Source organism: Miscanthus floridulus, chromosome 8, assembly GCF_019320115.1.
Source record: "Miscanthus floridulus cultivar M001 chromosome 8, ASM1932011v1, whole genome shotgun sequence".
Classification (NCBI taxonomy): Eukaryota; Viridiplantae; Streptophyta; class Magnoliopsida; order Poales; family Poaceae; genus Miscanthus; species Miscanthus floridulus.
The window spans coordinates 61,225,736-61,253,399 of NC_089587.1; the positions used below are offsets into that span (position 1 = coordinate 61,225,736).

Genomic DNA, 27,664 nt, shown 5'->3' on the forward strand with positions numbered 1-27,664 from the left:
GAATATCCATGAACAGGTACTCCCTCCGTCGTAAAATATCTGTCGTTTTCGCTTCTCGAGAAATAACTTTAATAAAATATATATTAAAAAATGTTAATATTTATAGTACATAATTGGTATTATTGGAAAAATCTTTGAATCTAGTTTTTTAATAAATTTATTTAGAGATACACGTATTGCACACATTTTATTAAATTTACGGCACGAAAACCTAAAGCACGAGATAATTTGGGACGAGTAGGGGCTAAATGATTTGATGCTACAGCTCTCCACCTGCAGGGCAAAAGCAGCATGCACCGAGCGCACGCATCGTGGTAGACTGGTAGGCACCTGCCGTCTGTGTCAGAGGAGAGGAGAGGAGAGCGGTGTGTGGTGTGTGGGCCCGCTATCGCTTGCACGTCTCATCACCTCCGTCGCAGCACATCATCTGACGGCTCCGAGGTTGGCGCCAAGATCTGTGGCGCCGAGCTCGACGCCATGTATTCTGGCGCCGAGCTCGACGCCATGTCAATGCCACCTAGGATGTCCTGCTGTGCACGGCCAGGCACCTCGGAGCAAAGAGGGCGAGACGTATTACCTCGGCGCCATGAGTTCCAGCGCCGACCCCCAGGGTACAAAGATGAGTTTACGTCTCCTAGGAAGCTAAACGTAAATTTTCTTAAAAAAAGGACCAAATTATAAAAAAATGGGCCGGCTAGCGATCGATATAATATGCAACCCCAACCCTAATGGATGCGTGTTGAATCCAGCCTGATTAGAATATATAATCAGGTGATCACCTTTGTCCTTTTTGAAAGTGGGCCGCCGCAGGAGCAAAGAGTGAGGTGAAAGATGTCCTTTTTATAAAAAAAAAGTGGAAAAAAAATGGCAGTCGACAATGATCCAAGAAACGATACTAGGATGACGATCTCCCCATGGAATAGGGCACTGGCAGGCAGCTGTCCATTAAGAAATATCTCCATGCCCTTTGAGTGTTAAAACTGTTGCTAGATAGCGGCCCCCCAACCCCCAATTTTGGTGCATCGTCGATTTGCATTCTGCCAACACACGTGGGAAGTTCGTGCAAAATGAGAAAATGAAAAAAAAAAACACGTGGGAAGTCGGTATGTTTGCAGAGGCCGCACTTACTACAGGCACCACACAAGCAAGCATGTGATTCACATGTCCATTTCGCCAAGGCGATACATTTGCTCTACAGCCAGCAGCAAACTCGCTCTATAAATTGATACCAACTAGAGTGATGATGGATACATTGCAAGCTGCACGATTTGTTCTAGCAAGTAGCAGCAGACCTAGTTATCAACGAGTTAGCTAGCTAGGCCCTGAGGATATGGATCCAACAGGTGTTGCTGCAGCCGCCGATGGCACTGGCACCGGTACTTCGCAACCCTGCGCGTGGGGTGACTTCTTTGTGACTTACACCCTTCCTCCCTCACAGGTAATATAATAGTATATCAATATATATATATGCACAGTTAATAAGATATAGTATATATATACAGGGGGTGTGTTTGCTCCACTTCATGTTTTTCAGTTTCGCTCCATATTTTTAGCTAAACAGGTTCAATTCCACGCAACGCTGCTCCATGAAAAAAAGGTGGAGTTGTGAGAGCACCTAGGGTTGCTTCAAGAACTCTAAGTTTTTTTGTAGAGCTACTCTACAGTGAAGTTTGTGAAGCAAAGTTCGTAGAGCAGTCCCAAACAACCATGAAGTATAGTGTTCTTTTCTTAGATCCGGTCCTCTCTGGTGCCTCAATGCATAGAAGGCACAATAAACGAAACAACCACCCTTAATACATGGTTTTATTCTATTATTTCCATACATACATATTTATCTATTCTTCTATCTCTTTTTAAAAACGTTGTCATATCATAAAGGAATGTTTATATGGTAACTAATGCATGCAAACAATGCATATATACATACATACATATATATATACATAGCTAATGCATGCAAACAATACAAGCAGAGGTACGAAGAGTGGATGAGAGAGAGGGCAGATGAGCTCAAGGGGAAAGTGCGGCAGATGTTCGTGGGCGGCACAACCATGAGCACAGCTGACATGTTGCGTTTGGTGGACACCCTTGAACGCCTTGGCATAGACAAGCATTTCCAGGAGGAGATCGGCGTGGCGCTAAGCCGTATCCACACTAGTGGTGAAGAGCAGGACAGCTCCAACGATCTGCATGTTGTCGCGCTCAAGTTCTGTCTGCTTAGACAACATGGCTTCTGGGTATCAACAGGTATACATATATTGCTATATATAGGAAACTATAAGCTATGAGTAATGCTAACCAAGAATCAATTAATGAGGTTATATGCATCATTGCATATATACAGATGTGTTTGACAAATTCAGAGATGACACGGGCAATTTCAGCAAGGATTTGGCAACCGATCCCATGGGACTGCTTAGCCTGTACAACGCGGCTCACATGGCTGTCCCGGGTGAGGCAGCCCTAGACGAGATCGCTGCTTTTGCTAGGCGCCACCTTGAGCTCGCAAAACCCAAGCTCAGGTCACCTATGGCAGAGCAGGTGTCCCGCGCCTTGGAGATCCCACGCCCTCGGTTCATGCGGCGACTTGAGGCCATGCACTACGTCACTGAGTACGAGCAAGAAGAGGCGCACAACACCGCAATTCTCGAGCTGGCGAAGCTGGAATTTAACATACTCAGGTCTCTCCACCTCAAGGAGCTCAAGGAAATCTCCTTGTAAGTACACACATACACATAGACACACTTATATATATGCATAATACCAGCAATGATTCTTCTGCCCTTTGAAGAATAGTCATGTGTTTATGTGTATATATTATCTTGGTTGAAATGAAATTTGTAATTTCATATGAGAATTAGGTGGTGGAGTGATCTTTACAACGATGTGAAGCTTACCTATGCTCGGAATCGCATCGTGGAGACATACTTGTACACCTGTGGAGTGTTCCATGAGGAGGAGAACTCTCGCGCACGACTAATGCTCGCCAAGGGGTTTGCACTTTTGAGCCTACTTGATGACACCTACGATACTCACGCCACCTTCAAGGAGTGCCAGATATTGACTGAAGCTATACAAAGGCACGATTGTTTTCATTGCTTCATTTCTCGCTAGCTAATACATATATATCCTCGTTGAACTAACTAATTTCTATGCAGATGGGATGAAAGTTGTGCTCCTATTCTACCAGAATACCTGCGCATGTTCTATGTCAAAATGCTGAGCAATCTCAGTGAATTTGAGGACAATTTGGAACCATGGGAGAAGTACCCACTAGTAGAGAACAGACCTTTGATCCTCGGCCAAAATGGGCTCTAGTCCCGGAATTTTTTGCCCCCGGGACTAGAAATACCTTTAGTCCCGGTTGGTGGCTCCAACCGGGACTAAAGGTCCCTGCCCAACGGCTACTGCGCCAGACAGAGGTGGCAGGGACCTTTAGTCCCGGTTGGAGCCACCAACCGGGACTAAAGGTATACTTTTACTCCCGGTTTGTGGCTCCAACCGGGAGTAAAGGTCTACTCCCGGGTCGTGGCTGCGCCCGGGGTTGGAAAGTTACCTTTAGTCCCGATTGGATCTATCAACCGGGACTAAATGTTCTCCCTTTATAAATCGGCCGTCTCCTCCTTCCTCCCCGAGCCCGAGCTCAGCACATTTTGAAGCTCACTGCAGTAGTGTTCTTGCTTCCTCCCTCCCTCCATTGTTCCTCCATCCATTCTTCGATTCCTCCGTCGATTCTTCAGTTGTAAAGGTTACCAATCTCATACTCTCATTTTTTACCATTTTCTTATGCCATTTTATTCACTATATATATTTATGGTTCTTTATTGTGGTTTTTTTTTCATTTGTAAGCAATTTGAGCTCAAAATCACTTTAAGCTTGCATATTTACATGAAAGAAGGTTAAAGTATATATAAATATAAAGTTAGAAAATAGTTAGAAAATTATAGCAAATCCTTACTAGTTGAACTTGCGGACCGTGTTCAGGTCGGCGAGGATGTTCTCTGCCGAGCGGTAACGGACGTCAAGGAGGAGCTTTGATTCTACGAGGGAGAGCGATAACGGTCGTGGAAGACCGTGTTCCCTTCCTCGTAGAATCGGAGCTCTTCCTTGACCAAGTACGGTGCCGTCCGGTGGAGAAATCCTCGCCGAGCTGATCACGTAAGCAAGGTCAACTAGTACGGATGGTTATTTATTCACATGTCCCGATATCGTCGTAGTAGTCTGTCAATCACCGTACCTAAACGTAGTATATATAAATAAAAACTTAGAAAATAGTTAGAAAATTATAGAAAATCCGTACTAGTTGAACTTGCGGACCGTGTTCAGCTCGGCAAGCATGTTCTCTGTCGAGCGGTAACGGACATCAAGGAGGAGCTTTGATTCTACGAGGGAGAGCGACAACGGTCGTGGGAGACCGTGTTCCCTTCCTCATAGAATCGGAGCTCTTCCTTGACCAAGTACGGTGCTGTCCGGTGGAGAAATGCTCGCCGAGATGATCACGTAAGCAAGGTCAACTAGTACGGCTGGTTATTTATTCACACGTCCCGATATCGTCGTAGTAGTCTGTTATGTGTGTACATTCCCATTCTTCTGTTAATTTGCGGAAATATCATATGAATTACTTACCTGCCGCAGTAAAAGACGAGAACACAATGACCATTAAAAATATCATTGTTTAGAGATCTAGATAATTTTATAGTTTGTTAATTTTATTTGTTTATAAAAGAAGAAATTTATAGTGTATTAAAAAATGAGTATAGAGAGTAGATGGCAACTGCTTCCGGGTCCTCGGCCTCTCATGGGTTTCCAAAGCGACTTAGGCCGGGCCTTCCTCTCATTCCATGCGGCAAGTGTCGTGATGAGATGAAGATTGTGATGGAGTACCGAGTGAAGAAGGAGGGTCCCAACAAGGATCGTATCTTCTACAAGTGTCCGGATCGCAATGTGAGTTATTTTATCGTATTTAATGATTATGGTTAGTTTATACCTATTTTCATGATGGTTGTGATTAAAGTTCTAGTTTTTTGTTTTAATTTCAGTGGGATGGCAGTGGACGATGTTCAGGCTTCTACTGGGAGGAAGAGTATGTTGAACTCGTGCAAAAATATCTTGCACAACAGGCAGATACGGCGGCTAATGAGGCAGTGATCCAGTCGAAGAAGCCCAAAGATGTTGCACAATCGGGGGATCTGTCTGTTTTAGTTGAGATTGGTCGCGAAATCCTTGTGCTCCTGAAATGTATTTTAGCTTTAGTTCTTTTAGTGGTAGTTGGGATTGTCTACATTGTAGCGATGCTTTCATAAATTTGTATCTTTTGTGGTGGCACGCATGTTGTATAAATAATTAATTATGATCTAGGTTTTAATATGATATTTATGTCATGTAATGCAGATGAGCCGTCATTGGATGTATAATGCTGATCGCCGCTCACAAGAGTTCATTGACGGCGTGCATTCTTTATTACGTGCGGCCGAGACAAACAAACACGACGGTTTCATGTGCTGCCCATGTGCCATATGTAAGAATACGGTGGAATATCCTTGCTCAAGGACTCTTCATTCACACTTGTTCAAGTCGGGTTTCATGCCAAACTATATTTGTTGGACAAAGCACGGAGAAACCGGTGTTGTAATGGAAGAAGATGAAGAAGAACAATGGGACGACAATGATATTATTCCTGATGGTGCGTGCTTCAATGATACTGCAATGGGAGAAGCTGAAGAAGAGGTAGTCGCAGAAGATGAGCCGGCTGATGATCTTTGTCAGGTCATTCGTGATGCACAAAGAGAATGTGAAAGTGAAAAGGAGAAGATCAAGTTCGAGCGGATGCTAGAAGATCACAAGAAATTGTTGTACCCAACTTGTGATGCAGGGCAGAAAAAGTTGGGAACCACACTAGAATTGCTGCAATGGAAGGCAAAGAATGGTGTATCTGACAAGGGATTTGGAGAGTTACTAAAAATCCAAAAGAAGATGCTTCCGAAGTACAATGAATTGCCCGCCACTACCTACGAAGCAAAACAAGTTGTCTGTCCTATGGGGCTAGAAATAGAGAAGATACATGCATGTCCTATTGACTGCATCCTATACCGTGGCAAAGAGTACGAGAAATTGGATGCATGCCCGGTATGCCATGCGTCGCGGTATAAGATCAGGCGAGATGACCCTGGTGATGTTGAGGGCGAACGTCCACGTAAGAAAATCCCTGCCAAGGTTATGTGGTATGCTCCTATAATACCACGCTTGAAACGTCTGTTCAGAAACAAAGAACATGCAAAATTGTTATGATGGCACAAAGAAGACCGTAAGGTAGACAATATGTTGAGACACCCTGCTGATGGGTCCCAGTGGAGAGCAATCGATAGAGAATTCCCGGAGTTTGCAAATGACGCAAGAAACTTAAGGTTTGCTTTAAGTACAGATGGTATCAATCCTTTTGGAGAGCAGAACAGTAGTCATAGCACTTGGCCTGTTACTCTAAGTATCTACAACATTCCTCCTTGGTTATGCATGAAGCGGAAGTTCATTATGATGCCTGTGCTCATCCAAGGCCCGAAGCAACCTGGCAATGACATCGATGTGTACCTGAGACCACTTATTGATGAACTTCTCATTTTGTGGAATAAAGAAGGTGTACGTGTGTGGGATGAGTACAAACAGGAACACTTTGATCTGCGAGCATTGTTGTTCGTAACAATCAATGATTGGCCTGCTCTAAGTAATCTTTCAGGACAGTCAAACAAGGGATATAATGCATGCACACACTGCTTCGGTGATATTAGAGGTGTATTCTTGAAAAAATGTCGAAAGGTCGTGTACCTTGGCCATCGTCGATTTCTTCCTGCAAATCACCCCGTAAGAAAGAAAGGTAAGCATTTTAAAGGGAAAGCAGACCACCTGACCAAGCCTCGCAACCGAACCGGTGAGGATGTACTCGATATGGTCAATGATGTGAAAGTCGTCTTTGGAAAAGGACATGGAAGCCAACCTATTTCGAAAGACGCTAACGGTCACGCACCCATGTGGAAGAAAAAGTCCATATTTTGGGACCTACCCTATTGGCAAGTCCTGGAGGTCCGTAGCTCGATCGACGTGATGCACCTGACGAAGAATCTTTGTGTGAACCTGCTAGGCTTTATGGGTGTGTATGGAAAGCCTAAGGACACATTTGAAGCACGACAGGACCTGCGTTGTTTGAGAGAAAGAGACAACCTGCATCCAGAGAAGACAGATGATGGACGCCATTACTTACGTCCTGCTAGCTACACTCTAAGCAAAGAGGAGAAGGAAATCATGTTTGAATGCTTAAACAACATCAAGGTACCATCTGGATTCTCCTCGAATATAAAGGGTATTATAAATGTGACAGAGAAGAAATTCTGTAACTTAAAGTCCCATGACTGTCACGTTCTCATGACGCAATTACTTCCAGTTGCATTAAGAGGAATTCTACCTCCAAATGTACGTCTAGCCACCGTAAAGCTATGTGCATTCCTCAATGCAATTTCTCAGAAGGCAATTGATCCAACTGATCTAGCTAAACTACAGAATGATGTGGTTCAATGTCTCGTCAGCTTTGAGTTAGTGTTCCCTCCTTCCTTCTTTGATATTATGACACACCTCCTAGTTCACCTAGTCAAGGAGATTTTCACTCTCGGTCCTGTGTTCCTACACAACATGTTCCCCTTAGAGAGATTCATGGGAGTCCTAAAGAAATATGTTCACAACCGTGCTCGCCCAGAAGGAAGCATCGCCAAGGGCTATGGAACAAAAGAGGTCATTGAGTTCTGTGTTGACTTTATTCCCGACCTTGACTCGATTGGTGTTCCTGAATCGAGACATGAGGGGAGACTAAGCGGAAAGGGGACACTAGGGAGGAAAACATATATTGGTACGGATGATGATTATTTCAATAAAGCGCACTACACAGTTCTACAGAACTCCTCTTTGGTAGATCCGTATATTGAGACACACAAGGATCTCTTACGATCCGAGTTTCCAGGCAAGACTGAAGCTTGGATTACGCATAAGCACATGGAAACTTTCGGCGGTTGGTTGCGAAAAAAATGTCAAGGTGATGAGAGCATCCATGAGCAACTGTATTTATTGGCTATGCAACCATCATGGCATATCGTCACATACAAAGGGTACGAGATAAATGGGAACATATTCTACACAGTAGCCCAAGATAAAAGGAGTACCAACCAAAACAGTGGTGTCCGCATAGATGCCACAGACCCGAATGGGAATAAGCAGACATATTATGGACGCATAGATGAAATATGGGAACTAGAATATGCACCTACTTTGAAGATCCCATTGTTCAAGTGCCAATGGGTCAAGGTGACCGGAGGCGGAGTAACAGTAGACAACGAGTATGGAATGACAACAGTAGACCTTAGTAATATTGGGTACAAAGACGAACCATTCGTCCTTGCCAAGGATGTGAATCAGGTGTTCTATGTCAATGATATGTCTACCAAACCAAAAAGAGGGAAAAACGATAATGACTCAACCAAAGAGCCAAAGCGCCACATAGTTCTTTCAGGGAAAAGAGTCATCGTGGGAATTGAGGACAAGTCGGACATGTCAGAAGAATATGAAAAGGATGACCGAATTCCGCCCTTCAAAGTGAACAAAGACCCTAGCATCTTGGTAAATGATGAGGACACTCCATGGTTACGAAGCGATCATAACCAAGGGACATACGTAAAGAAGAAGTTCACTGCTGTGCCCACTTGATGATATAGTGATTTAATATAGTGTGTGTTTGAGATATTATGTAATAATTGTGAATTCAGATGTTTATTATGTCATATTTCAAATTAAATCAATGTTTGATTTGGTGGGATTTCTCTCTCAAAAAGGTAAATTAGGATACTGAGTGATGAAAAATTAAAATATTAACGTTAAAATGATGTGAAAACAAATTTCCTGTCCAAAACCAATAATTTTAATAATTTTAATTAAACACTACATTTTTGCATTAACGAAATAATAAATATTAGTTACATTATGTTTTATAATTCTAACAAAAAATAAAAAAAGTTAGGTTATCGATTTTTCCTATGTGCAATAAACAAAAATAAAATTCATATTTTTAACAAAATAATTTTATGCCTTTTATTTAATTTACTATGTATTTAATAAAAACTATTGCATTTCTATTGTATTTAACAAGACTATTGCTTAAAACAGGCGGGAAACGAAACTGCAGGCCACCTTTACTCCCGGGTGGGAAGCCCACCCGGGAGTAAAGGTGGGCTGCAGTTTCGTGGCCCGCCAAAAAAAGCCTTTACTCCCGGTGCGTGTTACCAACCGGGAGTAAAGGTATACCTTTACTCCCGGTTGGTAACACGCACCGGGAGTAAAGGAACCTTTACTCCCGGTTGGTAATACGCACCGGGAGTAAAGGGTTTTTACTCCCGGTTGGTGGCTGGCACCGGGAGTAATTCTCCTCTGCTATATAACCTCCAGCGCCTGGCAGATCGATCTGCTCGTCTTCTTCCTCGTCGAACACCGCCGCCCGGCCTCTTCTTCGACCTCGCGCCGCGTCCGTTCGCCTTCCGTGACACCGGCGCCGCCGTCTTCTTCCTCGTGCGGCCTCCACCGCGCGCGCCCGTGCCCCTCCTCCGCGCTTGCCCGTGGCCCTCCACCGCGCCCTCCTCCGCGCCCGAGGCCCTCCACCGCGCGTTGCCCCACCGCGCCGGCCCGAGGCCCTCCAGTACGTACACTGCCGAGCTTCGAGGTGATATATTCGTCGATCTCTTTGTACATTCGTCCGAGCCCTCCACTGCCGAGTTATAGATCACGTCGAAAACTACAACTTTGGTGTAAGCCATGTCAACGGTCGAGGTCGATTGAAAATTCCAAATTTTGAATCACAAAATCTATAGAAACTAAAAATGAATATTTGGAACTCTAAATGATTTTAAATAAAAATATATCTTAAGGCAAGTTTTGAATATTTGGAACTCTAAATGACAAGTATAATTAAGGATCACCAATGAAATTACTTTAGAAATTAATTAGATCGATGTAAATCCATGGCTTGTATAATAAACACGCTATATATTATTTGGAAACAACGCTACGAACCATCCGCTAATGATCCAGCCCATCAACCGCCATATATTCATCACTATATGATATGCCATTATTTCAAGATGCAGTTTCAATAGAAGAATTTTTTCTATCTTCATAGATCAATGTTTGTTAACGAAATTTTATCCAAATATATTCATGTAGGGTCTTTTTTTTGAAGGATTTGTTGTAGGATATATAATGGTCAAATAGGAACTCAATTTTGATACCCAGTTTATAAACTAAGCGTTTTTTAGTTTATCAAAAATATCACATGTTTCTTCATTTGTGAACTTTGAATATACAGATATAATATATTAATGTTGCTAAAGTAATATGAGCATTACATATTTTTTTCCGGGAAGACTATCTTCAAACTTTATATCATAGCATCAGAGATCGCCTGTAGAAGAAGAAAATAAATTCTTATCATTTCGGAAATAGTAATGGTTATATGAGCAATAAGACACGTATACTTACATTTCATAATGGCTTATACTTATATTATTAACATAGAATTTTCTCATATGATGAATGACTACATGGTTGATCACATGGTACATAGGATCACAACATCACGCACCGACACCGCCCCGGCCCGCCTCACGTCGTCGTCGTCGTCAGCACGCCAGCCCGCCTCACGTCATCGTCGTCAGCACACCGGCCACCGCGCCGACACGTATATATACGTCATTTGTATTCATATGCATTTCGTCCATGCGTTTCTATGTATACGGCGGAGCACCGCCGCCCTCGTTCACCCATGTGTACAGACATATATACGGCGGAGTGGAGCACCGCCACTCTTGTCACACCGCCCTTTCTCGTGCCCTAATTCGCCCTAGTACCGACGTAGTTCGTCCTAGTGTGGCGAATTGCGTCCGTGATCGAGGGGCAAGATTTAATAATGCATATTGTTTGTAGATTTTACGCATGTAATAAGCAAAGATTTGACGTACTATATATTGGTTTTGTTTTTTGAAGCTAGATGGCCGACCCGAGAAATATGGATGAGGAGGAGTTGATGATGAATTTGATCAACACTGGCACTCAAGTTGCCGGCGATGATGGTGCTAAAAATAACGTGCAAGAGGATGTAGATGACGGGAGTCAGTACTTAGCTCTTGAACAAAATGAGCAACAACATATTGGCCAAGTATATATTTTTTATTATTAGCTATATATATATATTATCATATGTCTTATGTGTGCTCATGACATTAAAAATAATGTTTATGTTTTGTAGCCCTCTGGATCGACATCAACAACTACAACGAAGAGTAAAAATGTTCGAGGTCCCAAAAAGCCATTGGAGGGTCGCTTCATCATCTCGGAGTTCAATGTGGATACAGGAGAACCGGGGGGGCCGAATAAAATGAAATTTGTGCACCACTGTGGTTACCTTGTACGGGACCGGCTCCCGATTAGTACCCGTGAATGGAAGAAGAAGACCAATGCTCCTCATATCAGTTTTGTCTCCGATCGTGACAAGGCGTTAATTTGGAATGATGTCTTGGTACATTTCACGCTCCAAACAGATGATTATGATGATATAATAGATGGTGATGAATTGAAGGAGCGAGTTAGGGATTGGGCAATGAAGAAGATGGCCACCCAGTTTCAGACTTGGAAGAAACACCTATACACGACGTATGTCAAGAAGAACATAGCACCAGATTTTACTGTCCCAGGCCCGATCTCAAAGCAGAGGCCCTATTGGGATGAGTTTGTACAGTACAAGACTTCAGAAGAGGGTGTGAGTCGGGTGATAAAGAACCAACGTAATGCCCAACAGAAGACATACCACCATACCTTGGGATCAGGTGGCTACCCGACTGCCATTAAGAAGTGGAACAAAATGGAAGCAGACCTTCTTGCCAAGGGTATCAGACCAGAATCACTCGAGTGGGGAGAACGTGCAAAGAATTGGTTTTTCGCTCATGGGGGAACACTAGACCAGGAGACAGGGAAGTGCGTTTATGGCGCAAGACTGCAAGAAGCAGCAGAAAGATTGTTTTATGCTCAGAGAGCTGCTGCTAGTGGTGAGTTCAGGCCCAACAGAGAGAAGGATGAGCTGACATACGCCATCGGGACTATTGAACATGGTGGCCGAACTAGAGGCAAAGGAAGTGTCTCGTGGGAGCATGGATTCCCTCAGGACAGACCTTCCTACAGAAGTCGCCAGAGAAAGAAGGAAGAAGAGGCACACCGGCTCCAGAGGTTGGAGGAAGCGGTGCGTGAAGCACAGGAGCGGGAAAAAAACCTTGAAGCGAGAATGCAGGAGGAAATCAAAAGGCAAGTGCAAATAGCAGTGAGTGCAAGCAAGCAGGCATCAGAGCCAGGAATCAACATTAGCCAATCTGTTCAGTTGAAAAGCAGCTGCGCTTCCACGGAGATACCAAATCAAGGGGACACAGGACTGCGCTTCCCTGTGGATGACGTCACTGAACCTTGTACAACGTGTGAGCTACACATTCCGAAGGAGAATTCCACAATCAAGGTGGCTATCGGTCTTGTTAATCCTATCGACCGAACCAAGACACCAAGGATTCATGGGAATATAATCCAAGAAGGATATGCCACCATCTCGGTAGATAAAGCTGAAAAAGGTTTTAGTGATTTGCCTCTTGACATTCCTGGAGGTGATGGCGAGAAGACTCTAGGAGAAGCGGAGAAGACATTCATTCTATGGCGCAAGCGCTACATCATCATTCCAGGGATGTCGGCTCCACCTCCTTCTGAACTACCTCACCATAGGTACGTGCGGATGAAAACACTACATCATTAATTTGTATTGGCTTAAATAATTAACAATCTGCTCATAATAATATGTCATTCCTTTTTTTGTAGCAGATCCTCCCCCAACCTAAATCCAATTGTTCAATCGCCAGATCATCATAGTGCTCTGTACGATGACATTGTGTTGGAAGACGAGGCTGCATCCACACCCTCTCCAAGGAGGTCTCCAACGCCACAGCCGCCACCTCCAAGGAGGTCTCCAACGCCGCTGCCAACACCTCCAAGGAGGTCTCCAACGCCTCCCCCGCCCCCGCCTACCAAGAAGCCTAGCAAGAGGCCAGCCCCTCAAACGAAGAATCAGTCCCCGCCTGCAAAGAAAGCCACCGTGAAACCAAGGGCTATTCCCAAAATAATATCTGAAGAGAAGGAAGAAGGAACTGATGCATATAAAAAAGACATGTCTAGATTCTATGACAAACTTAAAATGAATCAAGAAGCAAGGAGAAACCCAGAGAAACCGTACTTCTTCGTAGCTCCGGATATTTTAAGAAAAAAGGTGACTTCTTACCAGCATCAACAGCGGGAATCTCGTAAGCCGTCCAAATCAACGTTATCAGACTATGACCGCACTCTCACCAAGTCAATTGAGGCGGCACAGAAAAAGAAGCGGGCAGGGAAAGGAGTTGCCCAACTCGGACAACAAGCGCACCAATCAATCCCCCCGCTAGTTGTTGGTAATGAATATGGTTCGAATTTAGGATTAATGCATCAGGCAAACATACCTCCGGATGTCGATTTGGATCACCTTGGTGAATTTCTTGATGAGACTGGTCTCGACCTTTACCAGATGTTTGGTGATGGAAAAATTGAGAGTGCGGCGGAGGTTGATATTTGGAAGAAAAAATTTGTACTAGGCCAGAGTCTATACAACCCTCAAGCCTTATCTGATCTGGGGACGCAAATGTACCTGCTAAACAAGTGGTACATGCAGGCGTCTACCAGTGGAGACTTCTGCGTTGGTGTCAGAATTAGAGACGAACATTGGTTCCGTGGCGATGATGTTATGTATGTTGACTTTGCAGAATTTCATCAACTATGCCACCTTACCTCTCTGGACAAAGTTATCATTAGCTGCTATTGCCTGTAAGTAATAATTCTTTCGATCTATTATTAAACTCATCATATGTGTGCATATGCATATAAATTATCCTAACAAGTACTATATATATGCAGATTTACAATGACAGAGCTCAGAAAGGAAGGCTGCAATGAAATTGGTTTTGTTGATCCCCATATAGTATTCAAAGACCCAATTACTCCAATGACTAATTGGAAGTCTGAGTCAGAGAGTAACATCATGAACTTCTTAGTGAACCAACGCCACAAGAAGGATATACTCTTTCCCTATAACTTCAAGTGAGTGTTAATCATGTCGATCATAGCCTTAATGGCTCATATGTTGATTCTAGTTAATTAATGAGTGTTATGCGTTATATCCTATAAACACATGCAGCAATCACTGGATATTGATGGACATCGATCTGGTGAAAAGTCACTTGATAATCTATGACTCGATGAGAAAACCACAACAAGACTACCAAGATATGATAGATATTATCCAGAGGTAATTTCGGGATCTCTAGCAACTATATATACACACAAACATGATGATTAACTATATCTGATGACGTGGCAAATTTTTTATTGGGCAGTGTTTGGAAAACCTTTATTGAGAAGCAACACATGGAAAAATGCAAAGCGCCACTGAATGTAATCCCATTGAAAGTAAGTCCCCTGAATCGCATCATCTTTATTAATTAAACATATAGCTTTCACCGGATCACCAGATTGGATGACAAATCTTTTTCTCGTAAAGTGGTGTCTGAGGCAGGAACAGGGGAACAACTACTGTGGTTACTATGTTTGCAAGTTTATCAAGGTGCTCTCCCAAAGAACTCCTACAGAGAGACTCAAAGTACGTTAAAAATACACTATATATTCATTTAATTATTATTATTGATTGTGTTACTATGTCTTTATATATATATATATATATATGTACATATATTAATTTATTTTCCTTTAATTCAAACCTGTAGACTCGATGGTTGGAGGAAAAGGTCATACGGCAAGACCAAATCAAAGCAATTCAAGAGTCTATAGCCGGATTTTTTAATGAGCAGGTCATCGATTCCAAGGGCGAGTTCTACTTCGACCCAACACTGCCATTGAAGCCAAGCTAGAGGATGAGAAGAAACTTGTTATGTCACAACAACTATAATGCAATCTTTTGTAATATATGCATATGAAATAATATAATGTAAAATACACATATGCATGCATGCATGTAAATATATATATGATGCATGCATATATATATATATATATATTTCTATGCTTGAATTGTGTGATTTAATACGTTCATTGTGCTTGAACCGAAACATACTATATGCGCATATAAATGTATAATTAGCAGCGTACAATACGACTTCGAAAACCTATTTTGAAAAGAAAACAAAAAAATGAAAAGAAAAGAAAAAAGAAAAAAACCTTTAGTCCCGGTTCGTATTACCAACCGGGACTAAAGGTGCCGGCCATCGTGGCATGTCAGGAGGCACCTTTAGTCCCGGTTGGTGTTACCCACCGGGACTAAAGGTCCTCCTTTAGTCCCGGTTCCTGACCCGGGACTAAAGGACCCCCCCTTTAGTCCCGGATGCTTGCTCCCGGGTGGGGAACCGGGACTAGAGGGGGTTCCCCACCGGGAGTAAAGCTCGGTTCTCTACCAGTGACCGCATGACTTATATCAAAGAAATGGTACTCCAATGCTCATCACAATTTGTAGTAGCTACTCCCTCCATTCCAAATTATAAAACATTTTGACTTTTTTACGTTACTATGTATCTAGTCATAGTGTATATCTAAGTGTATAGAAAAATCTAGCACGTAGAAAAGCCAAAACGTCTTATAATTTAGAATGAAGGGAGAACTAATTAAATATCATGGCTACTTTAGCGTTAAGCCTTTTTATGATGATGTAATAACGAATTTCTTTAACTGTTCAGTTCAAATTGCAGTCCAAAAAATACCTTAAGGAGGCTGAATGGTTCAGCAAAAACTATACTCCGAGCTTCAAAGAGCATGTAGATGTGTCCGTTATATCGACAGGTGTGCCGATGCTGTTCCTGGTGGCGCTCATGGGTGCAGGTAAACTGGCAACCAAAGAAGCGTTCGACTGGGCGCTCCACATACCTGACATGGTGCGTGGGTGTGCAGAGACCGGCCGCTTCCTCAACGACATTTCTTCTTATTTCAAGGTATCGTTTGCATTTGAATATTCGATTGAAATAGTATATATATGCCAGCCACTACTAAAATATTTGCTAGGCACTAGTAAAATGTACTAACACAGTCTCAGTTAAGACAAGAAAGGCCACACCTATTATCTGTGCAATCAAACTTTAAGCGTGCAACACCAATCCACATAAATGTACTTGAATGAAATTTTTTAACATACTTTTCAACAATACTTAACCAGTTATAAAATTACTTCAAAATTAATGGCACAGTTGATTCGTGCATACATAGGTATAATATTGTAAGAATAGTTATTTTGTTTTACTTATTAGTGTCTATATGAGATCAACTTTATTATAACATGCATGCATACATGTTTGCACAGCCAAGGAGTAGCAAGATGGATGCGGCTAGCTCATTTGAGTGCTACATGAAGGAACATAGCATGACGCCAAGCGATGCAGTGGCGGCATTTGCCTCAATGGTGGAGCACGCATGGAGGAGGATCAACCAGGGGTGTATGGAGTTGGACCGCGGAATACTACCAGCGGCGCAGCTAGCGGTGAACATGACAAGAATGAACGAGGTGTTGTACCTTCATGGCAGGGACGCCTACACCTCCAGTGACTTCCTCAGGGAAACTGCTGCTTCCTTGTTCCTGAAGGATTTTCCTATTTAAGCTTATTCTTTGCTTGAAATAATTGGTGTGAACAAGATATATACACACCCATCAGTGCTGCATCTGCTATATATCGGCACTAGTAATGAATAAAGGTTCTAGGCTTTAATTGTTGAGATGAATATACCCTAGCAATGACATTTAATTGTTGTGTGATGTTGTCGGCAATGTAGCCTCTTGTGGTTTATGAAACATGCGTTCATCTCAAAATTCATTTGCAAAGACAGGTTTGGTTCTCTAGTGCCCAAGTGAACTGGGAAGCTTAGCAACTGACTCATGAACAGAGCCCCAAACCAGAGACACAAGAACTGAATTATTCAGATAAAGTATGACACTCCATGCCAAAACTAGCCCAAGCATACTACATACCATAGCCATCAAGCCAGGTAGCAATCCATTAACCATAGCTCAAGACTAGAACCTTTATTTCACAGAATAACTCAAATATAGACTAGAACCTTTATTTCACAGAATAACTCAAATATAGATCATGTCATGTCTTAAAAAAATTCAGATTCATTCCAAATAACTAGGCTTATCAAGAGAGAATAGAGTTCAGTTGAAAACATTGCACAACCTTGCATCTTGCTCAAAGGCTGACATAATGATGATGGCTCCTAAAATGTTCAGAAAAGATGTATCGGAGAATAAGAGATATTCTGACATATACAGAATCAAATTAAAGACATGTACAGCTCTATCTACCGCAGGAACTTGTCAATGCAAGAACTCAGAACTCCATATATATAGACTTCTGACAGAAGGAAATAGACAAACTCAGATTGAACTCCATACTGCATAATTGCACTGCTCAAATTGTTGGATCAGTCAACATAACGATATATATGTTTTTCAGATGAGGAAGAGCAGCAGACTATTTAAGAGATTATTGACTGCAACACTGGACTGCTACCTGAGAATAACATTTCAGCTAATGGCAAGAATATGTAAACTACTAACTAGGAACTAGTAAGAACGTACAATAGTTCCTGAACATGTAAATTACTACCATGATTCCCATCATCATAACTGCTCCCTCAACTTGCCACATGCAGATGAAACACTCAACTGCAGTTCAGTTCTGATAATATTCCAGCAATTACACATGAGCTACTCACATGATGCAGTTCAGAAATAATCCATCACAAGCTTCCAAACAATTATATGCTTGGTTAGCAAGTATTCAGTAGTTCATTACTATCAAACTCAAGAAAGTTAATCAAAACAACAATGCAGCCTACCTGAATGTGGTTGCTGATACTATTGGCAGTGAGGGACAATCATCTCAGGCAAACAACATGACAATAAATTTTTTTCGAGAACACGACTTCACGCGTATTTCATTAAGAAGGGAGCCGAAAGAACGGCATACACGACGCAGCTATGAGATCCTGGGAGATCACATAGTGCTGGCAGACAGAGTGGTTAGGAACCTAAACCGAGACCACCCACCACAAACCTAACCGACTACAACTGCAAAGAAAAAAACATCAACGCAAGGCTGCCAACATAGTAGACGAAGCCATGGTGGCAAAGTATCCATGATAAGAGACGACTGCGGCAGCAAAGTATCCGCCCGGCGGCAAAGCATCCACCAAAGACAATGCAGCAAAGTATCCGCAAGCGAGGGTGTCCATCACGCACTCTGCAGCAACTGCATGAGGGGGAGCCCAAAGCGACGTCGGCGGCAAAGCATCCGCCCAAGCGCAAGCGGCCATGCATCCGCTGCGAAGAACCAAACGACTGCAGCAACACCAAACACCAGGCTGGACAGACCAAAGCGGAGAGTAAGCTAAAGCACACGCAGGCGCAGCACAGCGAGGAGCCACTCCGACAGGAGAAGCTAAATGACAAACAGAAGTGCCCCAGCGAAGCCTCAAAGAAGGGGATGACATCCGCAGGCGCCAACGACGCTGGAAGGAATGCACGAGATGCACTTTCGTTCCAAAGCCGCCCTCGACGACACACGCAGCCCGAACAACACTTCGACGATGCCTCCAAGAAGGTAGATGACACAGGGATTGCCATTGCCGCCGGCCCGACGCAAGAAGTCGGGCAAACTTTTCACCTAGCGGCTGTTCAACCACCGCCGCAAGGCGGCCTATCCCGCTCACAGAACGCATACTCCGGCCGCCATCCACCGTGTTGGCAGACGTGTGACCCAGCAAGTCTGCCGGCAAAGGGAACCAGAGCAGGCCATCGCAGGGCCGAACCAGCCACCAGCCGCCAGTCACCGGCCGGCTGGAGCTGGCCACATCCCCGTGGGGCCCCGTCCACTAGCAGCCGGCCGCAGCGAGCAGGCGCGCGACCCTAGCCACCAGCAGCCAGCCGAGGCGGGCAAGCGCGCGGGCGAGCAAGGCTGCTGCCGCCCCATGGCCATGGCCAGCCCCTGGCACCCCAGAAGGGCACCGGCCGCCACCGTAGCTAGCCATAGACGCCAGATCTGGACCCCCCCGGGGGGGGGGGGGCGGATCCGGCCGCCCATCCTCACCGTAGACCGCCGCTAGGTGCCGGTCGCCGGTGCCGCCGTACGCACCAGTGGCCGAGGCGGTAAGGCGTGAGCGTGGTGTAGACGCTAGATCTGGCCCCGGCCGGGGAGCCCGGATCTGGCCGGCCGACCGCCCTACCTCGCCGGAGAAGAAGAGGGTAGGGGAGGGTGGTAGAAGCGAGGGGGGAGGGAGGGGGTGCTGTGGGCGGTTCCCTTTTTTCGGGCCGCCGCTCGCTGGAGGGCGGCGACGGCAACAGCTGGAGGTGAGGCGAGGAGGGGGTGGCCCTAGGGCGTCGGCGAGGAGACCCCCGAGTCGCCCTTAGGAGTGCTCCACATGACAATAAATATATGCTCAGCTGAAAAAGGAAGCAGCTGATGGTTAAACTGCAATCCAGCGAGACCAAAGGTCTGGCTGGCCATTAACCGGTTGTGATGGTAAGATTATACAACCGGTTTTTCACTATACCTGTGACCTTCTATGATGATCTGGTTATGTCAATAAACATGGAAATTACGTTACATCCAAAACCTGTAGTGCTTGTGTGATGAAAATTCATCCATCACCTATCATGCGTGTTAAATCATGTTATGTGACTAAAACACGTTTCTTTCCATAATAGATGAAGTGACAATACTCCTATCGTCATTAGGTTACGATGCTTGTTTTCAGCATTATCATGTCAAAAAGACATCACAAAATGTCTTATAATTTGGAATGGAGGGAGTACCTTGCAAAGACAAAAGTACGATACCTCTCGCGATAGAAGTGGAACCAACAAGTGTCACCACATATTAGGTTATCACTCCCACCCCCACGGAACAAAACACTGTTATGCCAAGCAACTAACATTGAAGCATCTATAAGGAGGTGCCGCCTATAGATGGCCTACCAACCCTACAGCAACCCTAGGTGCACATTCCAATCAGAACCTTTTTGAGAGCCTTTCGTACTGGACAAAGGAGAACCGGCCAGACTAGTTTCTGCGAGTATTGTAACAAAGTGAACTTCATGTGATCCGTGCGTTCTAGCACTGTTGGTGTGAGATTAGATTTGTGTCAACACCTCCACTTCTTGACTCATCCCCCACTCCCTACACACATGCCAGATACCCACTATTCCTTAGTAAGGGCTTGCAAATTGAAAACTACAGAGAATCATATATGGTGCATAGTGTTAAAAAACTGAGAACTAGCTCCCATCATAATGTGACAGAAGATCACTTAATAAATTATCTAACCTATTTATAAAATTTATAACTACATGTACTTCCCACAAAAAAATTTCTGTATGTAAAAATTACATCACAGTGAAATTTACATATATAAGCTTAAATGAAGGGCGAGCTAGCTTAGTTGTTGTTTAGGTTCCTTATGGTTAAACCTGTTTACGCAAGTTACATTCAAGTCTCCAACCCAGCATATTGTGCTTAGAGTTAAACGCATCATATAGATCCATTAACTTGTGAGGAGGTTTCAATTAGGTCCATCAACTTTCAAAGTGGTATTTTGGGTCCATCAACTTTATATGTCGTATCACTTAGGTCCATATCCCTCCACACGGGCTTCTCATGCTAATGTGTCATGTTGACTTGTCCATCTGAAGCAACTATATATTGACCGATCATTTCGTCCACGTTGTGGGCGCGCGAGTAGGCGCCGCCGTCGCGGTCACACGGGCGCGCGAGCATGCCCGCCATGGCCACGCGAGCACACGAGCAGACCCACCGCGGCCACACGGGCGTGTGAGCAGGCACCGCCGCCGCCGCTGACGGGGATCCGCGGCTGGCACGAGGCGTATAGCTTTGAGTACGACCCGGTGACGGAGCGGCAGAAGGTCGTGCGCGTGCTGTGCTACCTTGATCGGACCGACGGCTTCAACGTGCTTCAACTGTTCACGCTTGGGGACACGGTGGGATGGCGGGACATCCTGGTCCCCGGTGGGAGCTGTCGCGTGGATGCCGGGCTCATCAGCATCGGCGGCGTCACGCACTGGGTCACCAGGGACATGGAGTGCATCAAGGAAGAGCGCAGCGACGGCGGCGCCTGCTCGCGCGCCCGCGTGGTCGCACCGGCGACCGCCTGCTCGCACGGCCACGGCAGCGGCTTGCCCGCGCGGCTGTCCGCAGCACCTACTCACACTCCCGCTGCGGCACCGGCGGCACCTGCTCGCGCGCCCACCATGTGTTTTACGAAATGAAGGGTCAATAGTTGCTTCGGATGGACAAGTCAGTGGGCCACCTCAGCATGATAAGCCCACATGGAGGGTTATGGACCTAAGTGATAAGACATACAAAATTTATGGACCCAAAAAGCCATTTTGAAAGTTGATGGACCCAACTGAAACCTCCTCACAAGTTAATAGACCTCTAGTTCATTTAACTCTTGTGCTTACATTTTAATCTAGTTATTTGTTTAGTGGTAGCGAAGTGCTTGTCATAATGAGACGGTTGTGATGATTACGCAGATCTCAACATCTGTTGGCTCAGTCTATTTAAGATATTCATATGGATAGGATGTTCTTACATGTGTTCATGGTCATGTGCGTTTATATGAGCACCAGCTCTACTTATTCTTTAAAAAGAAGGGAAACAATAGTGGTGATGATAGGTACATCGCACCAAATTAATTTGATAATTTGCACCTCCTAAAGTTGATAAGTACATCCCACCAAAGCAATTTGTATCTGCTCAGAATGATCTCTAGGCAACTTTTTTTTTTGCTAAAGATATAGTGTCAAATATAATATGTAAGCTTCTGCTCAGTTGCACCAATATTATGACAGATGGGTTGGCCTCCATACCGGCGAACATTCAGTTTGTAGTCGCTGATGATTTAGCTCCGTCTCATTAATGGAAATATATTTTCCCCTAAAAAACCTTTATGACAGATGGTTCACTACTGTATCCCTCACTCCCTCAGTAAATTATGGAGTAAACTGAGTATTATAGACCGGGAAGCCGCAGATCAGAGCTGATGACCCTTATATATACCTGCTGACCGCTGTTGCTATATATGCAAATTTGATCAACTGAGCGAGGTTAGATACACTACTAAAATAAGCATTTGTAGGGATGGCTGGTGATGGTTTGTAGAGGCGGCTCGGCCAGCCGCCCCTACCATACCGTCTCTACAAATCATGCATTTGTAGGGGCGGTTCTCAGACCGTCCCTACAAATCGATTTGTAGAGGCGGCTGGTGTTAGCAGCCGCCCTTACAAATCGATTTGTAGGAGGGTCGTAGTATCAGCCGCCCCTATAATACCTATTTGTAGGGACGGTTCAGTCTATAACCGCTCCTACAGTATATTTTTTCGCCAAAAAAAAATCAAATTCACAATTCAAATTCGACCATAACATATATTTTTCATGCACAACTCCATCATAACTTATCTTCTTCTGCGATTGTACTGAAACTCAATGACAATGCACATTTATTTATACCAGATTATAACAAATATTCCATGACTTTTAGGTGGACAGTTTAGTCCAGATAAATGAAACAACAAATTTCATCTATTAAACTTTCCAGTAATCGTAATAACATTTAATGGTGACTATGATTTTTATGTGAAAGACCATTCAATAACAAAATCAATGACGCTCAGATCTAGCAATCGAACATCACAAAATCAGAAGCTTCTAATAATCCTTCCACTTGCCGAGTTACAGTCACACATCAGGTCAATGTAGCACTAAAGCAGACTGAAAACAGATAATAGAAAACATCCAATGAATACACCAAAACAAATACAAGCAGCCAAGCATTGTTCAAACAATAATACTAGACTTTGGTGTTGCGAAGAATGAACTGCTATAAGTTGCCAGACAAGAAGACAAGTTCAACAAAAGAAATGAGAAGAAAACTATCAAACCAGATAGTTTGCTTTTATTATCAGATACCACAATTCAATTTACACATTGGCTAAAAATCTTTAATAAACATACCCCTTCAAAAACGAGAACCGTAGCACCATTCAGGAGAGGACCATATGTTACATAACTATGTCCAGTAATCCAACCACAGTCTGCAGTGCACCTGATGCAAACAAAACAGTGGGGGTGGATAAGGAAATAGCAGCTTCTACGAATAATTCACCACAAAGGAATGAGGGTACATGCTAAAAAACATAAGAGCTTATGTGCTACCACCTACCAGTATATGTCAATTGGCTTGTAGTCAAATGCGTACTTAAAGGTTGTTGCAGTGTACACCATTTAGCCCCCAGAAGTATGCAACACACCCTACATACAACAAGAGAGATAAATATCCAGCTAATGCAATAGCTGCTGAATACAGCTCAGTTAGAACTTAGAAGTACCTTTGGCTTCCCTGTGCTGCCACTTGTGTACAAAAGGAACAATGGATCCTCTGCATCCACCCATTCCACATCACATTTGCTTTAGTGATGGATGAGGTCACAAGGGACATACAAGGGGACATCCCTTGGTGTATGCTTTTCGCTGACGATGTAGTGCTAGTTGATGAAAGCCGGACAGGAGTGAATCAGAAACTGGAGTTATGGCGGGAGACTTTGGAGTCCAAAGGTTTTAGACTTAGTAGAACTAAAACTGAGTATGTGAGATGTGACTTCGGCACTACTACTCGGGAGGAGGAATATGTTAGTTTGGAAGGTCAAGTAGTGCCTAGGAAGGATACCTTTCAATATTTAGGATCAATGCTACAGAGGGACGGGGATATTGATGAAGATGTTAGCCATAGAATCAAAGCAGGGTGGATGAAGTGGCGGCAAGCGTCTGGTGTCCTATGTGACAAAAGGGTACCACAGAAGCTAAAAGACAAGTTTTATAGGACGGCGATTAGACCTGCTATGTTGTATGGTGCAGAATATTGGCCTACGAAAAGACGACATATTCAACAGCTAAGTGTCGTGGAAATGCATATGTTGCGTTGGATTTGCGGTCATACAAGAAGGGATCGAGTTCGGAACGATGATATACGTGAGAGATTAGGGGTAGCGCCAATTGAAGAAAAGCTTGTCCAACACCGGTTGAGATGGTTTGGACATGTGCAACGGAGACCTCCAGATGCACCGGTGCGTAGTGGAATCCTAAGTCAGGATAGTAACGTGAAGAGAGGCAGAGGAAGACCGAAGTTGACTTGGGTAGAGGCAATAAAAGGAGACTTGAAAGAATGGAATATATCCAAAGACTTAGTCTTAGATAGGAGTGCTTGGAAGACAGCTATTCATGTGCCTGAACCTTGATTGCTTTTGTTGGGTTTCAACTCTAGCCTACCCCAACTTGTTTGGGACTTAAAAGCTTTGTTGTTGTTGTTAGCAAGGTTATTCACAGTAGATATGCGCGTGCCTTGAAATATAGGATGACTACTGTATATAATAACAAGTTTTCATTTAGGAGCACCTGCCACCAAACATCCCTTTCTGCTTGCCATTTTATGTCTTCCCTCTTCATGGCTGACTGATTTTCATATGTTAAGCAGAGACCTAGTATCGGCACAATGATAGTCCGCATCCGTGGACTACAAACCAGGCTATATTCAATAGTTCTCAGATGTGCTCATTGAATGAACCACATGCCAGAAAAGAAGTTTCCTTGACTATCAAGTTAGAATATAGTTGAGGACTTGAGGTTGAGTACACTATATACGACAAATTGCAGCATTTATGCAATAGAAAATTCTGGAGAGGCTGTTGAGATATTGGTCCTAAGACTACCAACTGCTTGATCAATATATACCATGTTCTACATCATAATTATAGTCATGAATTCAATTTAGTTTGCTCAATCATGTTCCATAGGTTATGAGACTGCCTAAAATTGGCTTTGCACATGATTGCTATGTAAGACACTAGAACAATAAATTGTAATCAGAAGAAAGGACTGCCCAGGTAGAGGGATGGTTACATGCATGGAGGCAGTTAGGCTACAACATAAAGGCTTGTATGGCTACATCTTAGCTGTTAAAGTCATGTTTTATACTTTCATGTAAGAAAAAGAAAAACAAATCATACTCTCAAGGGCCTCATCAGTACGAAATCTTTCTGTTATTTTGTTTCCAGTGTCAACATCCCTCAGTTCGACCTGCAATAGTCAAAGTGTTCAAAATAAAACAGAATAAATATTGACTACTTGAAATCGTGAGAGTGAAGTATGTGGCGCCAATTGCTGCAGGAAATAAACTATGGAACAAATAAAATGAATGACATGTATTGTGGCTCCTCCTCTTCCTTGATGCGAATGTTTTGCTTTTATTACCTGAACAGAAGACAAGCAAGTCAGGAAACCATACAGTGCTTGTTCTTGTAATGAACACAGAGCCAGACCACTCCCACACAGAGACGTCATCGATTGTGGAGTGTTCGGCTGCTAGAGGTATCTTCAATGTGTCCATTCCAGGTGCTCTGATAACTGCAAGAATTTGAGAGGTGTGAATAAGAATTATGTCTTTCGGAGTGTCCTCTGAAACATAAACATGGAAACCAAAGTGCAAATCGTGCACATCCTGAGGCTGTGCTTGCCATGTCCATGAACCGATAAACTCTTGGCAAGCATGTAACAGAGCAAGAAACTTTTTCAGCACATGAATGCTAACAATTGCTGATCGATCAGCATGAATTCCCAATGAAGGGTGAGAAGCACTTGAAATTGGTATAAGAACAAATGGCAAGGGAAAGCAGCCGCAGAATCTGCTCTCCCTTTTGCATCAATTGGTTCCATTCAGGTTGTACAGTTAATTCCATTACGGCCAGCAAAACTAGTAAAACGGGTTGCGGAGAGAATAATTAATCGGATAAATGAATCCAGTAATACCCATGTGGTCGTCGGGCGTGGGCTGCCAGTCCTCGGCGAAGGCCTCCGGCGGCAGCTCCACCTGGACCAGAGCGAGCTTGGGCTCCACCCGCTGGGTGTACGCTCTCCCTTTGGCGTTCACCACCACCCACTACCGATCCCACCGGAACCCTGCCGGCCGAGCACCAGATTAGTCGATTAGACACGGGCATCGTCCCAGGAAGGAAGAGAACGCCATGGACGGAAGATGGAGAATGGAGCAGAGCAGGTAGCGGCCGAGCATCTTGGCGCCGCGGCGCTGTGTGGCAGCCCACGGAGCAGCGGCAAGCGAGCCCGAGGTGGCGGGCGGGGGCCACCGCGCGGCGGCACCCGCGAGCGTGGCCACCGCATGGGCCCGGCCGCGGTGCGCGGTGTAGAAGAGAGGGAGGCGGCAGGAAGCCTCCAGAACCTTCCGCTGGAGGATGTGGATGCACGAGAGGGAGTTAGGGTTAGAAACTTTTTTTTCTCGGGTCGGAGAGAGTGGCCCAGGTGAAAGGTGTCGGTTATATATACGGCGGGCATTTATAGCGGCAGCTGGACACCCCTATAAACCGACTTATTTGTAGGGGTGGCTCGTATTATCGGCCGCTCCTACTGTGCTATTCGTAGGAGCGATTACTGTGCTAGAGCTCGAGTACGTCACTGTAGGGATGGCTCTAATACCAGTCATCCATAAAAAAAATCTTTGCTACAAACTTTTGCTAGGTAGCTACTATATGCAATCCTATTGGATGCTTTGGAATCCTGATTAAAATACAATCACCACGTCTGAAACAATCATTGCATCTTTTTTATTTTTGAAAATGAACATCAGTGCAATGTGCTACTAGGCGATAAAAACCATGCCAATCACTGAGAATTCCATGGAAGGTACTGTACTTTTGTCCCCTCATCCTCACTATGATGGCCTCCTCCTCCTTTGTGAGTTGTAGGTTTTCTATGAAGTCTTAGACAGTACATTCTACTCTGTCGTGCCGAACTCACCTCCAATCTCCTTCACCGATGAGACACACCGGTTGTCACTGTCTCTCGTTACCCAAATCCTTAATCCTGATCTGTTCAAAGGGATCAGATGCAGGAATCAAAAGCCACGTCTAGACTAGGAGCAAGAGGCTCCAATCCTAGAGGCCAGCTACCGCCGGAGCCCCTATAGGATGAAAAATAGGCGGCACCGGTACCGGAATGGTACTATGGTAGTAAGCGAATATGTGGATGCTAAGGTTGGATTGACTGTCGATGAGGAGTGCAAGTGGTGCTGGTCTAACAAAGCAGTGGTGGATGTCGAAACATCAATGCAACCACCCTAGAAATGCCTTGATTTTAAGGGACAGTCGGTAAAACCAATTGTCCCTAGAATGATATTTCTAGGTTTGGCCGTGTTATGAAGCACCCTTGAAGATTGAGGTAATCTAAGGGCAGTGAATAACATCGACCGCCCTAGAAACCAATTTTTAGAGTTGGTTTGTAGGCTAGGATCTAAAATGATTTTTAGGGGTGGTTGAAATGATACAAATGTGCCTCTAAGTAGGAAAAAAATTAATAGGACAGTCCTCCTAAAGTAGTCATGGACAC

General features: G+C 44.1%; 1 protein-coding gene across 1 annotated transcript; it reads left to right on the forward strand.

Moving 5' to 3' along the window:
• Window positions 1-1,272: 1,272 nt before the first annotated feature.
• On the forward strand, window positions 1,273-16,795 carry LOC136469184 (beta-selinene synthase-like). The gene is made up of 7 exons (XM_066467481.1): window positions 1,273-1,438; window positions 1,974-2,247; window positions 2,345-2,717; window positions 2,862-3,080; window positions 3,159-3,276; window positions 15,885-16,136; window positions 16,502-16,795. Exons 1-7 carry the CDS (start codon window positions 1,331-1,333, stop codon window positions 16,793-16,795), a joined length of 1,638 nt encoding a protein of 545 aa, XP_066323578.1. The 5' UTR covers window positions 1,273-1,330.
• The last annotated feature ends 10,869 nt before the right edge of the window (window positions 16,796-27,664 follow it).